Below are 18,134 nucleotides of genomic sequence, written 5' to 3'. Positions count from 1 at the left end.
TCTAGAGGCAGAAATCAATCCAGAGGAGGTGCCTATAGAGGACGCCAGTGGCAAGACAATAACCAGAGAGGCACAGACACAACCACTGCCACTGCAACAGGACAATCACAGTGACTTGACTCTGACACCGCCTACCAGGGAGCAAATAGCAGCACCTTTAGGCGGAAAGTTAGCCTTATTTTCGAAAAATTGGCACTATATCACAAAAGACAAGTGGATTTTGCAAACCATAGACCAAGGCTACAGGTTCCACTTCCACACCTTACCAGTAAAAAGAGGAATGCCAAACCTACCTCCAAATCAAAAAACAGAAGCTCTAAAGCAGATAGCTCAATTAACAAAAATGAGAGCTGTGGAAAGAGTACCAATAACACAACAGGGCAAGGGATTCTACTCCAGACTCTTCCTAGTACCAAGAAAAGAGAAAAGTTGGAGACCTATTCTCGACCTGTCTTAAACACATACATCATTGTACCAAAATTCAAAATGCTGACCCTACAGCAACTTCTTCCCATGCTGGGCAAGGAGTGTTGGCTGGTAACTCTAGATCTCAAGGAGGCATACCTGCACGTCCCCATACGACCAAATTGCAGACGATACCTCAGATTTCTTGCAGGATCAGAGCATTATCAATTCTCAGCATTGCCCTTTGGCTTATCTACTGCGCCCAGAGTATTCACAAAATGCCTGGCATCAGTAATCGCTCATTGCAGGCTACAGGGAATCCAAATTTATCCATACCTGGACGACTGCCTGTTACAAGCGGACAACAAAAGCAAGCTGACAACAGATTTACAAAGAGTCATTTGCTTACTACAAGCCCTGGGATACACAGTCATTTTAAAAAAGTCAAGACTGATACCATCCCAGACAAGAACATTCTTGGGTGCGGAATTGGACACAGTAAAACAAATGGCATTCCTAACTGCAGAAAACAAGCACAACTCCCTCTTTACTTCTTGGCATTAACAAAGCAGCACAAACTAACAGCAAGAAAAGTACTGCAGGCCTTGGGCTTCATGGCATCATGCATAATCCTGGTCCCCCATGCCAGACTGCATATGAGAAAACTACAGTGGTACCTAAAGAATTTATGGTCTCAACACAGGCACAGCTTAGAAACCGAAATCCCACTAATCCCATGCCTGAAACAAGAGTTCCTATGGTGGGCTCAAGCATGCCAGTCAAACCCAGGCTTGCCCTTCCACAACTTTCAAGCAAACCAAACCATCACAACGGACGCCTCAGACCTAGGCTGAGGGGCGCACATGTTGGACAAGTGCATACAAGGATTGTGGACTCCAGACCAGCTGCACCTGCACATAAACCAAAAAGAAATGCTGGCAGTAAAACTAGCAATCCAGAAATTCAAGCCATTCCTCAAAGAAGGCCATTTAATAAGGACAGACAACACCACAGTCATGTGGCACATCAACAAACAGGGAGGCACTCATTCATACCCCCTATGCAGAATGACTCTGGACTTTTGGAATATGGCTCTGAGCTACAACATCCAGTTACAGGCAATATTTGTGCCGGGAAAAGAAAACACCCTAGCAGACATGTTAAGCAGAACCACCTCGGATGCTCACGAATGGATGCTACACCCGGACATCTTCAAGGCCATCACAAAGAAATGGGGAATGCCACAAATAGACCTATTCGCATCCCCACTCAATCACCAGCTCAAAAAATTCTGCACAAGGACATGCCACCCACTAGCATGGAAGGTGGACTCTCTATCCTTCAGTTGGAAAGGCCTGACAGCATATGCATTTCCACCTCTTCCTTTGATGCACAAGGTACTACTGAAAATCAAAGAGGAACATCCAAGGATAATTCTGATAGCTCCGAACTGGCCAAGACAACACTGGTATCCTTTGCTGAGGAGCATGTCTCAGGGGAGAATGTGGCCAATACCCCTGATGCCTTTGATGTTAACTCAGAACAACTACATCATCATGCATCCAAACCTAAAAACCTTGCAACTGACTGCCTGGAACATCACATAACAGCAACTAACCCAGACTTATCCCAAAGGGTTAAAGACATTATCCTTGAAGCCCGCAGACCTTCAACAAGAAGGAACTATGCAGGAAAATGGAAAAGGTTTGTCATTTGGAGTACTGAAAGTGGAAAAGATGTCTCGAACATAGATATTGCTAACATCCTGGAGCACTTGGCAGAGCTTCTACATACAGGCCTGTCCTATTCCTCCATCAAGATACATGCATCCGCTATTTCCGCAGAATACAGCTTCGATCCACCTGTCTTTTCGCATCCTCTACTCAGGCAATTCCTCAGAGGGATCAAGAATGTAAAACCTCCTAGGAAACCACCATTACCAGCATGGGACTTGAACTTTGTGCTAGAAAAATTGACACTCCCTCCATTTGAACCAGCAGCAACAGCAGATCTACAACACCTATCATGGAAAACTGCTTTCCTACAGGCAATTACTTCAGCAAGGAGGGTTTCGGAACTACAGGCCTTAATGGCAGTACAACCCTTCCTAATCTTCCATCAAGATAGTGTCCATGAAAACTAATCCTACATTTATGCCTAAGGTGGTATCCAGAGTGTCTTTAAACCAGGCAATCCACCTACTTACCTTCTTTCCCAATCCACAGAACAGGGGGGAAAGGCTGCTGCATACCTTGGATGTACATAGACAGTTACGCTACTACCTGGACAGAACCAAAAGTAACAGAAAAACTGACCAGCTTTTAGTAGCCTATGCAACGGGAAGGGAAGGAAAAGCAATTTCCAAACAGACAATCTCCAAATGGATAGGAAATTGCATAAGATTCTGTTACTCCTACCATGGAAAACCAGTTCCACAGAACATAAGACCTCATTCTACAAGGGCTACAGCCACTACCACAGCTTTCTTACGAGGAGTGGCAACCAAGGACATTATTGAGGCGGCTACTTGGACCTCCGTGCATACATTTGCCAAGCATTATAATTTACCTCTATACTCTAGATCCCGAGCAGGGTTTGCCACTGCTGTATTGCAAGGGATCCTAACTACACCATAATTCTTCTTCCTCCTCCCTAGTTTGGCTATGGTATTCTACCCATTTGTTATGACTGCAGATGCATCCTTGAAGGACATAGTACAGTTTTGTACCTACCATAAATGTAGATGTCCGAACAGGATAGCATCTGCAGTCAGGATTACCACCCTCCTTCCCTCTGTGGTACTCCTAGGGTATTTACCCTCCTAATAGCTAGCTGGGGGGGGAGTCTCTTATGGTGTATTTGTTTGTATATATGTACATACATGCTTATTTTTTGTGTTTGCCTTCTACTATTTTGGAAACATTGGCATTTATCCAAAATTTAGCTTTCCTAGAGGGCAACTGGCATCTGGGGCAAGAAACACTGAGGAAAATGGCGTTGGCTGATGCCTTTATACCCGAAGACCAGCAGAGATGACGTCGGGTGAAGTGCGACATCAGCCGAAGCCGGACCCAGACTTTGGAATCCGGCCGACCGAAGGGCTGCCTGACGACAGGACAACCCATTTGTTATGACTGCAGATGCTATCCTGTTCGGACATCTACATTTATGGTAGGTACAAAACTGTACTTTCCTCTTCAGCAATCTTACTGCGGACCCAGAGACCATTTCACTGGGACCTAAAGGTATTAAGGCTAATGCTGCCAAAAACCCTGCCCCCTCTGATAGAGATTCCAGGGCCTTGGACAGATGGGGTAAGAAGGTATACACTTCTGTTACTTTGGCCATTGGGGCCTTAAACTGCCAGTTTCATATGTTAAAGTATCAGCAATATATTATTGGACTACTTAAACAGAAAATAATGTTGATTCCTGACTCTGCTGAAAATAAAGAATTGCAGGATTTTATGCATTCTGCTGAATAAGTTGGTAAACCTACTTTGCAATGTGGCGTTGACTCTTTAGAAGCATCTTGTAGGGCTGCTGTCACTGGGTCTGTTCTTAGAAGGCATGCTTGGCTTAAGGAGCAAAATTTGCCAGATCATGTTAAAGCTAAATTACTGGATGCTCCCTTAAACTAAGCCCGCCTGTTTGGCAATAAAGCAGAAGTAGTACTTAAAAAGATGGAGGAAAAAGCTAAATCTATGCAAATTGTTAAAGATTTCCTGCAAGTACAGCCTCCCAGATTTAGTAGACATTGGCCTTCTAAGAATTGGTCCTTTCCTGTCTCTTCCAGGCCTTCTCAGTCAAAACCCAGGAAAAGCAGACCACCTGGGATACAGTCTTAAGGCACTCACAGGCCTAAGCAGTGGGGTGCTCCCACTTCCAAAGCTGGAAGTAGTAAAACAACCCCCTATGGAAAACTGTCACAATGACTTAACCTTAAACCTTCCAAACCCTGCTCAACTGCCTGCTCCATTAGGGGGAAAGATTGCCTTGTATGCAAAAAACTGGGAACTCATTACCCAGGACAAATGGGTTTTCAATATAATTTCCCAAGGATACAGATTCCACTTCCACACCTTACCAACCCTAAATCAGTGGGCAGAGGCTCAACAGCAGGTTCTTTCTCTAAGTATCAGGGCTATTCAGCCTGTCCCAGCAAAAGAAAGGGGACAAGGTTTTTACTCATCACTTTTCCTGGTAACCAGAAAAGACCGCTCCTGGCGTCCTATCCTGGACCTGTCTATTCTAAACACCTTTTTTGGTAATCCCAAAATTCAAGATGCTAATTCTTCATCAGCTGCTTCCTATGTTAGGCAAAGATGCCTGGTTGGCAGCCTTGGACTTAAATGAAGCTTACCTGCACATTCCAATAAAGGAATCTTGCAGGAAATACCTACACTTCAGAGCAGGATCCATGCGCCATCAGTTCTGTGTACTTCTCTTTGGCTTATCTACTGCACCTAGGGTATTCACAAAGTGCCTAGCTCCAGTCATTGCATTTTGCAGGCAAAGAAATATTCAAATATACCCATACCTGGACGATTGTATAATTCAGGCAGAAAGCCAGGACATGCTACTAAATCATCTGGCATTTGTAAAGAAACTGCTAATCTCACTGGGGTACACCATAAATGAAAATAAATCTCATCTAGTACCCTGCCAACAAATTGTATTCCTGGGAGCAAGCTTGAACACAACTTACCAGATGGCTTACCTCAAGCCAGAGGTTCATTTTTCATCGAGACAGAGTTTCTCTACGAACTAACCCCTCCTTTATGCCAAAGGTGGTATCCAGTGTGGCTCTAAATCAAATCATCCACTTACCCACCTTCTTTCCAAATCCACAGAACAAAGGAGAAAGACTCCTGCATTCCTTGGACATTCACAGGCAACTACGTTACTAGGATAAAACTAAGGTTTTTAGAAAATCTGACCAACTTTTTGTATCCTATGCTACAGCATCACAAGGAAAGGCTATTTCAAAACAGACCATTTCCAAATGGATAGAACATTGCATACGATTTTGCTACACCCATCATGGAAAACCAGTTCCTGCTAGCTTAAGGCCCCACTCCACCAGGGCAGCAGCTACATCTACAGCCTTCCTTAGGGGGGTGCCAACCAAGGATATTCTGGAAGCTGCAACTTGGAGTTCAGTGCACACCTTCAACAAACACTATCACTTACCACTTTACTCTAAGACTAGAGCTGGCTTCGCCATTGCAGTTTTGCAGGGCCTTCTAGCCTCCTCTAACCCTGTTTGATTCCACCTCCCATCCTTAGCTTTGGGATTCTACCCAAGTGTGATGACTGCAGCTTGGTAACACGATGAACATAGTCATTTTTGTACCTACCATAAATGAAGATGTTAGAGTGTATACCCTGCTGCAGTCCAGGTTACCCTCCCTCCATCCCCTCTGACCTAACTAAAACCTTTCAATACCTTAAAATCTGATACAACTTTTGTGGTGTATTTGCTTATAGCTGGAGGGATGTTTTGTTTGTGCTAAGCTTTTATTATTGGTACTATCTACTGACCATCTTTGGGGGGGCACCTGACATCTGGGGCAAGAAAAACTGAAGAAAATGGCGTTGGATGCCTCTTATATACTCCTGGCACACGTACGTCAGGGAAGAAGCGACAGCAACCGATGCCGGACCAAGACTTTGGAATTCAAGCCGACGGCGGGACCGCCTGACTACAGGATAACCCAAGTGTGATGACTGCAGCAGGGTGTATACACTCGAACATCTACATTTATGGTAGGTACAAAACTGTACTTTATGCAAAGTCCAGTGCTCTGTGTTATCACCTGAAGTTTTCCATTATCGCAGAGTACATCTCGCTACTGTCCCTGATTTTCAAAAAAATGCTGTGTAGCTCATAGTAATACATCCTAAAACTGGTGGTTTAGGGAGAAAATAAGGTGGGTTTCACAACATTTAATAAATAATGACAATAATTAGAGTTATAGCCTTCTCTTACTCCTAAAATGTTTGCCAGCTTGCATTGTCTTACTGTTAACTTCTTATGTTTCTTGTATTCATGTTTTAAAAAGTGCCTGTGATTATTTCTGGATATGCCCCTGATTCTGATGGTAAGAAAGAGGCTGACAGCTATTGTTATTGGGAGATCTGATGGTTTGGTGTGTATCTCTCAAATGTCCCTGATTTTGCCTCATTACTTTTTGCCATTTCTCTCGTAAAATGCCCCCCCAAGGATGTTTCACTGAAGATTAGTTAGCTATGACGAGTTTCACACTTATTTTATGTAGAAAAAAACATGTTGATGCTAAATCTGTTCTGTTAACTTTTTATGTGACTGTAAAGTAAAAGATTTAAAAAAAAATTTCTCTGATTTAGGCCTTTTTCTACCCATTCATTTTAGCTTTCTCCCTGTTTCTTGAGAAAAGAAGTTGAGAGCTGCGGACGAGATGATATGCAGCTGCTCCTAAATGTTACATAACTGACATAATATTCTGAAATATATGCAAAAATACTGGTGCAGTCCAGTTTTCTCAGCTTTGGGCTGAACACCTGCCCCGGAACCATCCTTCTGCAGAATATCCCTCCTTTGAGTGGATTGTGGCATTGGATGCACTGTGCACTGGTTCAGTGTATTCTAACAGCTACATGTGATGACTTGGAGTGTGGTGGGTTTTGCAATAATAAAAATGCAAAAGTTGCACTATATTTAGCCCTTGGTGTGCATGCAGTCACTAACTATACAAGTGTTGCACAAACTTGGCATCCAGTGGCATGGTGCACATTTATCACTAAGAACAAAGTGCAGCCTATATAGTTATTGATGTACTGCTTACTGCATTTAATGACCAAACGTTCATAATGTATCTTGTGGTAATTCTTGTATGGCTGCCTAGAATATACAAGGCGACTCGTGGTTTCCACAGCACAAAATACTGCACTGGTCTGAACATCTGATGACTTTTAGTGCACCCAGAGTTAGTACATTAGTTGCAAGTGACCACAAAAATCACCTCCCACACAGGCAGAAGGTAGTTTTAAGTTCTGTCTTGGGAAAGAAAAGGCCATCACCATTACACTTTCTTCATCGTGACTGCTATATCACTGTACACTTCGAGATGTGCTATGGCATTTTGTTGAACAAATTTTCCCTTTTCTGTCTAAATCCTTGTATCTTATCTCTCATACTTCTGCTTTAGGCTTAAGAACTTGGAAGTGTATTTGGGATAAGCATTGTAGTCATTGTCACAATAGGGGAATAATTTAGGAATTTGAGGTTTACAATAAAGAGCTATGTAGGTCAGAGATAGTGAGCCGAGAATGTCTTTAGTTCATAGCTTCTGCGTAGTCATACAATTAGCCTTGTATGTAGTATTTACTAAAAGCAAAGTCTTGTCAGTAGACTTTGTCCATGTAGAATGCATTTTCCTAATCGCTCAGCATCATCTCTATAGAATCGGTAGATACATATGCTGCCAGCATGATGCTGTCACCAGGCCAGCTTGTGTAGTGTACATGTATTATTGTGCCCCACAGTCTGTGCAGTCAGCTTCAGAGTTAGGTGCTTTGTATAGTGCTTTTGTTTGGTTTTGCCAGTATTTGAAATTTGGATAATTGTGGTCTTAATTTTCTTTGTCAATGCAAGTCAGCAGCCTTCTGTAACCTCTGGCATTGCTGTATACCCACAATTTCCACAGTGAACTGGTTGGTATTCCTAGTGATGACCAAGTTCCAGAGTTGAACTCTGAGTTCAACTTACTAGCTTGGATGCACATCATAAGAGCTAATGAATAGCTCCTTTTTGCTGTGCAGAAGATTGGTTTTATTTTCAGTATAACTTGTGCTGTTTGCAGTCATGCATGCTTAAAACGTTTGCAACAGTGTTGGTGGTGAGAAACTGAAAATTAATAATTTTACAGTCTGTGTTGTGCAAGTAGCATAGGATGTTCCTGACTGTGGAAATGTCCTTCTGTACCACGTTACTTTGAAGAGTGCAAGATAACCAATACCATAAGTGTGTTATTCTTTCAGATGTGTGTGTGTGTATGTATGTATATATATATATATGTATATATGTATATATAATATATATATATATATATATATGTGTGTGTATATATGTGTGTGTGTGTGTGTGTGTGTATATATATATATATATATATATATATATATATATATATTGTTCTAAACTTGAAACTAGTCAACAAACAAGGTCTAAAACAAATATCAACAGAATTAATATTACACCACTGAGGGGCATATGTTCATTCCCCACTGTAGTGTGAATTTGGAGTTGGTTTATTTAATTATCAGGGGGTTTGGAAGTTTGCCCCCCCCCCAAAAAAAAAAAAAAAAACTTTGTTTTTTGATATGTTTAAGCTTTGTGTACCATTTTTGTCAACTTTATGCAGTTTAGACTAATTTAAGTAGATCCCTATATGTAAAATATATATGCGTGCATTGTGTATTTAAATGTGTGTATTATATATATATATATATATATATATATATATATATATATTTAGAAATGTATATTGTGTGTGCAGATGTGTGCATGTATGTATGTGTATGTATAAGGTATGTGCAGTATTAAGTATGTAGAAGATGTCAGCTCTAGCAGACACAGATATGTATTGTGAAATGTTTTGATGTACATGTTTTCCAGTGTGTAAGATGTCAGTAATTTAAATGAAATGCATTTTTTTCCTTTAAGGCTCGCAAGGCAATACAAGAACAGTTGGAGAAAAATAAGGAGCTAACAAAAAAAACTGTAGTAATATCTGACAGTGAAGAGGAGAAAGGAGAAGCTGAGGAAGAGATGACTGTCCCTGATTTTGTCAATGATGTAGAGGCACCTTGTGAAGGGGCCAATCCATGGATGCAGGGCAAGCTGACCAGGGAGACAGGGGTACAAGAACATACTATGGAACCCTCTTCAGTACAGGAGGAGGCAAAAATGATGGAAAGTAAGGAAGAGGAGGAAGGTGAGGAAGCGCTGTCTGAGGATGAAGCATTGTTACAAGAATTTGAGGAACGGCGGCACTTGCGGAAGCGAAACAATGACATGGTTCCGGTTACTTGTGAAGAGTCTGTGGAAATTGGTGAGTTAGAAAGTTAGTCATATTTTGGTGGCCAGTGTCCATTGAATGGACGCTTCAATAATCTTTGATGTAATTATAAGTTATGAACTCAGCATAACTAGGTATCTGTGTTGTCCATTTTCATTCTTCCTCGCCTATGGGTTACGGATCCAGACCTCTGATCCAACTTGGCTGCATACTTCAGACTTTGGATCCAACTCTCAAGCTCTTCCTTCTACCCATAATGCCCTACTCCATCCCTGTTGCCTCAGATCAAGTTTGTTGCTGTACTTCCCAGTAATAGAATTGAAACAGATTAGCCAGATAGAAAATACAGGGCTCAAACCTGGAACTGTGGATTCCAAACACAGTCCAATAGGTCCTTCCAGAAGAAAAATGGATGGGAGGGGAGTTGAGGAAGAATGAAAATGGATAACACAGATGCTTAGTTATGGTGAATACATAGCTTATAAATTTGATGTTGTCCTTTTCATTCTTTCTCATTTATGGGACAGAGTCCCCAGCTATGTTGACCTTGGGTGGTCCTCGTGGAAGGATATTCCGGAGTACAGCCAAACCAAAGGAGGCTCTGTTTCTAGATATAATGTCCAATTTATAATATGAAACAAAGGTACGAGTCTTGGACCACGTATCTGCTCCACAAATGTCATCAGTAAATATTCTTGATCAACAAGCAGATGAAGTAGCCATGGATCTAGTTGACTGAGCTCGGGGAGGTTTTGGTAAAGTCATACCCATCTGAGAGTAAATACGTTAGTCTGTATTCCATTTAGCTAGGGTAACTCTAGAAACTCGTTGGCCTAGGTGATTTGGAGAGGCATGCAAAAAGCTGGTTAGACTTTCTAAGCAGTTTGTCCTGTGAAGGTAAAAACATAGTTGTCTGTGCACATCAAGGAGGTATAGCAGGTACTCTCCTTTATTGGCATAATTTGGAATAAAAAACTGGCAAATGAATGGATTGGTTGATATTATTTTCAGAAGCTACCTTAGTTAGAAAAGAATGGTTAGCCCATAAGAAAACCCTATGTTTATGAAAAAAAAATTAAGGAGTTTTTGCTGAAAGAGCCTGGAGTTCAGATGTCCTTTTTGCTGAAGTTACAAAGAAAACAGTCTTCCATGACAGAAATTTTGGATCAGATTTGTCCAACGGTTCAATGGGTTTTTGTGTTAAATCTTCAAGTACTGCAGTAAGATCCCAATGTAGTGAGGGATCCTTTATCAGAGGTCTCAGACGGAAAAAAATGCCTTTCATAAAAGATTTACACAATCTAGAGGAAGACAAGGAAAACAATGTTTTCTTTGTGTAGAAATTTAAAATAGATGCCAGCTGAAGTTTAATTGTAGAGAAACTAGCCCGTCTTTGAAAAGAGTCGTTAAAAAATGAAGAATAGCTAAAATTGGTGCAGATAAAAGATTGGAGTTGATGGACTGCAAGCATGTCTCGTCAGCTCTGTCGACTTCTTTTCTTCCTGGGATATTCTGCTTTTGAGGTGGTGGAGAAGTTTTCTGTGCTTCAGCAGGGCAGACTGCTTTTCCCCCTTGGATCTCCTTCAGAATCTCTTGTGTGTTTGTCCTTGACCCTCAATATTCAACTCCACAGGAACAGCCAGTCTAAACATTCATGGTGACCCAGCAGGTTATTGCCATCTCTTCTGATACTACTCTGGGGCATCCCAGGAAGAAGGACCTCTGAAGAGACCGTGCAAAAGGAGGCACTTGAATTCCCCATAGGAATCTGTCACAGAGGATACTGATTTCGACAAATGTGAATGATCTCCAAGATCACCACCTGATGATATCTCATTTGGAGACATCCTAGAGATCCTTAGAGGTGGTTAGCCCTCCCAAAATTCTTCTCTGGAGGAATTGGTATTCCTGGTGGTGTTTGGATCTGGCCGGTCTACCTGCTGGGTAACTTCACCCACTGATGAGCTCATTGATTTGATTTTGAAACAGATGTGGTAGGAACCTGACTCTGTTGAACCTATCCCTAAGAGACTGGATCGAATTCTGGCACCACTGGCAAGAATGGAGTATCTTTGGATGCCATGGTTGTGGCAGCAGCCACTAAGAAGGAACGTACAGAAGAAAGTTCCACTATCTATCCCCCTAACGGGGAGTCGAGGGCTTTGGACAGATTTGGGAAGCATGTCTTCTCTTCAGCGACCTTCACTCTTAGATCCCTGAACTATTTGGCACATTTTGCTAGATTGCAAAGAGACTTGATTAAGGAACTGTCAAATTCTCCAGGAATCTTTACTGCTGAGACTCTGGCTTCTGTGGCCTCACATTTGGCGACCCTACAGTCCATTTCTAACTCATCCAGGAGGCTTAGCTTTCATGGTACCTCAAGGGTGGCCGGTTCAGGCATCTCAGTTAGGAGACATGACTGGATATGCTTGTGTGACTTTGTGGAGCCCTTCAAGTCCCCTTTCATCAATGTCTTTTTGATGAAACTTCTTTATTCAGCCCCAAAGTGAAGGACTCCCTCTCCAGGTATGAAAAAGATGAAAAGAGTCTCTCTGCTGTGGAAGTACATTTTTTGACCCCCTCAAAGGACCTTTTGTAGGAACCAACGAGGAGGGCAAAAAATGTGGTTCAAAAAATCTCAGGGTCCTTTTCAAGATCCACATGGAAAACAGTTCCCTAAGATGCAGAGGGTGGAACTCAAATGAAAGACACTGCTCACGCAATGGAGGTGGTCCACAAAATCAAGGGTCTAGAGATTCTTTCTCAGACGGACCCTGTCACTGCTCCTGAAAGGATGCCTGATTTGCCCCCCTCTAGAGGCAATTGGGGGTTGTTTATCCCTGTACCAGAGAGCCCGGCCAGATGTCACAAATGATACCTGGGTGCAGATGATAATTTCCAGAAGTTATATAATTCCCTTTTCCTGTCCTCTTCCATCACTGCAATGTCCTGATGTTCAACCCAATCAGAGGAAAACAGCAGCACTAGAAATACAAAAGCTGCTAGGAAGAAGTCATCCACGAGGTCGCACCAGATCAGATGGAATTGGGAACTTACTCAAGATTATTTTTAGTGCCAAAGAAAACAGGGGACTGAAGACCAATTTGGGACATCAGCAACATGAATAAATCAGGTTGACGCACATTTTTGGATAGTCACAGTTAATTCCATTTGTTCTTTTTGGGCAGAGACGACTGGATGTGCTGGATTGACCTTCAAGATGCGTACGATCACATAAAAATGAAGGTACTTGCACATCCAGCTGAGAGCCAGTCATTACCAGTTCCGAGCCTTGCCCTTTGGTCTTGCCACAGCCCCCAGTGTGTTCACCAAATGCATGGCAGTGGTAACCACTTTACTCGAGACTGCAGGAATTCTGCTAATGGGTCATTACCGCCCCGACCAGACATCTGCCAATAAGAGCAGGAGATCAGGTACTCCAGACTTGCCCCCTTTTAGGAATTACCATTAAATTACAACAAATCTCATTTAGAACCTTCTCAGATACTGGAGTTTGTAGTAACAGTTTTCAGTATGGTATCAGGAACAGCTCCTCTTCTCTAGCAAGAGTGCAAACTATCAGATTCCAGGTCAGAAAAATAGCTCACAGTACCAAAATTCCAGCCTGGTTGATTCTTCAAGCCTTTGGGTCAGTGTCTGCTGCCATAATCTTAGTTTCCCTAGCAAGATTTCATATGGGAATTCTTCACTGGATGCTAGCAGCGCAATGGTCATTTCTTTATCAATGAATATCAGATATTATGTTGTCCCATCTCGCCTTCAGTCTTGCTATCTTGGGTTCGGAGCCGAAACCTTGGCTCTGACTCTGCCTATACTAAAGCTCAAGAACTTCTACTGGCTCAAGGCTGAATACCTATCCCATAGTGCTTAGCAGCTATTCCCCAGATCTCGTTTGCCACTTGAAGCTTCAGGATTGTCTTCACTGGCTCAGGCTTGGAAAATTTAATATTTTATGTATTTTTCGAACTTTGTCAAATTATTATTTTTATGTATTAGTGCTATAGTAACAATTTTGTACTATTTTTATCCCTTTTCAAACCTTGTAAGTTTATTTTGTGGCTATCTTTATTTGGGCCTTATTTTCTCCACAAGAATCCCTTTTTAAATAGAGGATTCTTGCCGTTTTTTTCTTTTTTATTAGCCTTTTAGGAGTAATCTGTTTAGGAGGAGATAGTAGTTTAACTTAGAAACTTCTCCTCCACTCCCTTTTCTTTAAAAAAAAAAAAAAAAAAAAAATAGTACTTTATTTTAGATAACTTGTTTCTTTGCTGCCTTCTATTTATAACCGTTATAGTTGTTGTTTTAACTTTTATTGAGAAATGTTTTCTTTACAGCTACTATGTCTAAGGAACATAAGTCAGGATTCAAAAAGTGTGATTCCTGTACTCAGACGATGTCCATTACTGACAGACACACTAGTTGTGTGTACTGTCTGGGTCCACTTCATCTTCAAGACTCCTGTTCCATTTGTCATAGTTTTAGTGCCAGGGTCTTGCAGGAGAGGAGGAAAAAGCTTATATTGAGGGGCTTATTGAAAGTGGACGAAGGAAATCAGATTAAAAAATCAGACAAGACTCCAAAGTCTGCTTCATCGACTCCAGTGTCTGAGCCGATGAGCAGCACCAGGCATGATGCCTTCTTGGCTCCGACAGTTATCGGAGCCGAAAAACATGGTTCTCCCTCGCCTCCATCTGTCTCATCAAAGCCGTTGTGGAACCGAAAGAGGAACCGGTCACCATCCTTTTGGAGCCTGTTCGCTCTTGCCGGTCTCTCCTTTATTATAGTCGGTGGCAGGTAGCCACAAGTCTTCCAGTCATTCCTCTAGATCCTCCAGGTTATCGGATGAGGACGTGGAGCGGGTAGTGTAGAGGTTGCTTTGGACCCGGGCCCTAGCTGAAATTCTTTCGAGCCCAGCCCATCTGACCTTGGAGCTGACAACGTACCTTTTACTATGCCTACTCCTCCTCCAACTCGGACGAGTTTGGAGCCAGAGAGTATGGAAGTCGTTGTGCTGGATCCACCAGAGCCAGTAATCACTACTGATATCTCGGATCCGACGTCTGCTCTGGTTTCTTCAATGTTTTTATCCATCGAGGGACCTGGGGGCCGACGCTCCCTGGTCGGCTCTGGGGGGGTAGAGTCGAGATGGACCCTTGTCGGTGCCTGCTCTCCTACTCTGCGCCTCTGCTCAGGTGAGTTTGGCTCCCACGTCTGCCTCTGAGCCACCCTCCTTGGTGCCGAGGAGATCTCCCAGTCTCTCGGGGCTGGAGTCTCTCTTGGCCCAGGACCGCGGTGCCTTTGAGGTGATGCAGAGTGTGCTCTCCTCTGAGTCTACTCCACCTTCGGCTCCAGCCTCTATTCCCCAAGGGACTAGTGTCCACCTCTTCATTACCTCTCCATCAACCACAGAATAGAGCGTAAGTGCCCCAGGAAGCCACAATGGGTGGATCCTCCTCTTCCGATACCATTCCAGAACATCCCCCCAAGGTGGTCCCTCACAAGAGACTGTGTAAGAGGAAACGCATAGACTCTCGTGCGTCTTATACTTTTGATACCAACTTAGAGGATGTTCTTCGTGTTTCACTGTTGCAGTCATTACTTTTGGGTAATCCTGCTGGCAGGTTGCCCTCAGTCGGCCTGAATTCCAAAGTCCTGGGTCCTGCATTGGCTGTTTCCCCTTCCCTGACGTCAGGGGTATAAAAGAAGCAACCAATGCCATTTTCTCCAGTCTTTCTTGCCGCGCAGTGCCCGAAGCAGAAGCAGTTCACAAGTGCCTGTTGGCCGACTCCTGAGATTTTAGAGTTCGAATTTCAGATCCAAAGTCTTCTATAAAGCTAAGTACCCCGTTGGGGAAACTTTTTTCTTGCTCCAGAACCGATGTCAGAAAAAGTTAATAATTGTATTTCTTGTGGGAAGCAAATACCTCATAAGGACTTTCATTCTTACTGTATTCCTTGCCTAGGCCCCATTCATAACTTTCTGGGTTGTCTGTTTTGTGCTAGATTTAACCAATGCACTATTAAGCGTCAGTATGATTTTGCTTTGAACTACTTTGGACGCAGGTTTAATTATCCAGGAATGTCATCGGAAAGCCATCTGACTACCGAAGTTCACAAAAAACGCAAAGAAAAAGAAAGACACAAGAGGCCCAAAACCGACGAAGCTTCTCCTAAGCCGGTCGCCGGTTGTCAGTGAGGTGCTTTCACAGCCCCTGACGACTGCTACTTTAGAGTCGCAGGCTGCTAGCGACTCCCACGTGGAGTCGGCCTTGCCGCTGGAAACTCAAGGTATTGAAGCCTCGGACGCTAATCCTTCAGATAGGTCTGGAGCCGCTGAGCAGGCACTGGCTTCTGAGGGTGTATTCAGACCTAAACATTTATACATTAAACCGACTTCAAAGGCAAAGACTAAAGCTCCTTCAAAGGCAAAGAAGCAAACTCAAGAGCCACGTGGACCAGGCCTCCATGCCCAAAAAAACAGATGCTCAAAATGGCCGAAGACTTGATTACCTTCATCAGGGGTTCCCATCCCCTTCCTGATAAGAGGCCTAGGCAAGAGACTAACTATGAATCTTCAGATCAGGTTTACATTTCTTCTGATTTCTCTTCTGATCAGGAATATTCTTCTTGCCCGTATGAGGATTTTGATGCTGAAGAATCCATTCCTTCAGCTTCTCCTCCTGAGGACTATTCCTTTAGGAAAACCTTACATACCATGAGGGAACGTTTCCACTGGGAGAGCCAAGATTTTTCAGAATCTGAAAAGAGAATCAGGGATTTCCTGCTACTACCCCCAGCACAAGCCACTTGCCACCCCCCCACCCCCCCCCCGGTGTTAGACATTGTAGATGATGTGTTTTCGGAGTCTAGCCTTACCCCTGACTCCTTACTTCCAGCTCCTGTTAAACCTGACAGATATTACAGGGTTCCTGACTCACATAAATTCCTTTTTAAAAACCCTGCTGCAGACCCAGAAACTGTTTATCTGGGTCCCAAGGGAGTTAAGGCTTCCGCTGCAAAAAAACCCTACTCCTTCTGACAGGGATTCTAGGGCACTGGACAGATGGGGAAAAAAGGTTTACACATCTGCTACCTTTGCTATAAGGGCCTTATGTTGGGAGGGTGGCCTAATGGATAAGGTGTTTGCCTTACAAACACAAGGTGCAGGGTTTGAATCTCACAAGGGATAATTGGCTAGGCTTAAAATGGCTCGCAAGGGCAGTTAGCCTAGTACTAACCTATGAACCTATGAACCTAAACTGTCAGTTTCATATGCTCAAATATCAGCAATGTGTCATGTCATTGCTTAAACAGAAAATGTTAAACTCTGAATGTGCAGAAAACAAGGAAATCCAGGATATATTGCATGCAGCTGAACAAGTTGGAAAGCATACTTTGCAATGTGGTTTTGATTCCTTAGAGGCCAAGTTCTGTAGTTAGAAGGCATGCTTGGTTAAAGGAACAAAATCTGCCTGATCATGTTAAAGTTAAATTATTAGATGCACCTTTACAGCATGATACTTTGTTTGGAGTTAAGGCAGAAGAGGTGTTAAAGAAAATGGAGGACAAGGCTAAATCTATGCAAATGGTCAAAGATTTCTTACAAGTACAGCCACCTAGGTTTAGTAGACACTGGCCAACAAAGAATTGGTCATTTTGTGTGTCAGACAGACCCAGACGCCCTAGAGGCAGATCCCAGGTGCAAGGTTCATACAGGTCAAAGCAATGGGGTGCTTCTACCTCCAAAAGTGGAGAAGACAAATCACAACCTTACCGGAAACAGCCCCAATGACTTCCCCCTGCCTGCACAAAGCACTTATTACCTGGCAGCACCCTTAGGGGGAAAATTAGCACTTTTTTCTCAAAATTGGCACATTATAACCCAGGACACTGGTTTCTGAATATCTTGTCACAAGGCTACAAGTTCCATTTCCATACCCTGCCAAAGGCAAACAGCTGGCCAGATCTTCCAAAAAATCAATGGACAGAGGCACAAAAACAAGTCTCATCCCTCATGGACATGACGGCCATTCAACAATTGCCAGACCAAGAAGCGGGGGCAAGGATTTTACACAAGACTGTTCTTAGTGCCCAGAAAGAACAAGGCCTGGAGGCCAATACTGGACCTATCGATTCTGAACACATACCTGGATTTACCAAAATTCAAAATGTTGACTTTGCAGCAGCTTCTGCCCATGCTGGGCAAGAACGCTTGGCTTGTAACTTTAGACCTAAAAGAGGCATACCTGCATGTCCCAATCTGAAAAATAATGTAGAAGGTACCTCAGATTCAAGGCTGGCTCAATGCATTACCAATTCTCTGCACTGCCCTTTGGCTTATCTACTGTGCCCAGGGTCTTTACAAAGTGCCTGGCACCAGTAATTGCATTCTGCAGACAAAGAGGAATGCAAATATACCCTTACTTGGATGACTGTCTAATTCAAGCAGAGAATAAGGACATCCTTTTACAGCATCTGGCGTTTGTGAAAAACCTTCTAACATGCCTAACAAAAAGAAATCAAAACTAGTACCCTCTCAAGAGATAATATTCCTGGGTGCAAGCTTAAATACAACTGCCCAAATGACTTATCTCACGCCAGACAAACAAAGGCAACTGACAACTTATTTCAACATGTTAGCAACAAGG

The 18,134-nt window shown here is 42.9% G+C and overlaps 1 protein-coding gene across 1 annotated transcript in view; it reads left to right on the top strand.

Annotated features, from left to right (window-relative positions):
* LOC122789725 (U3 small nucleolar RNA-associated protein 14 homolog A-like) overlaps positions 1 to 18,134 on the top strand; it is a gene marked incomplete at its 5' end in the record, with an annotated part of 741,986 nt that overhangs the window by 287,375 nt on the left and 436,477 nt on the right. Inside the window, 1 exon segment of the mRNA XM_044057160.1 lies at positions 9,109 to 9,496. Within this exon segment, the coding sequence (XP_043913095.1) occupies positions 9,109 to 9,496 (388 nt within the window).

This window comes from Protopterus annectens, chromosome 15.part0 (genome assembly GCF_019279795.1).
Source record: "Protopterus annectens isolate FY-2018-M chromosome 15.part0, PAN1.0, whole genome shotgun sequence".
Classification (NCBI taxonomy): Eukaryota; Metazoa; Chordata; order Ceratodontiformes; family Protopteridae; genus Protopterus; species Protopterus annectens.
This window is presented reverse-complemented; position numbering and strand designations above follow the sequence as displayed.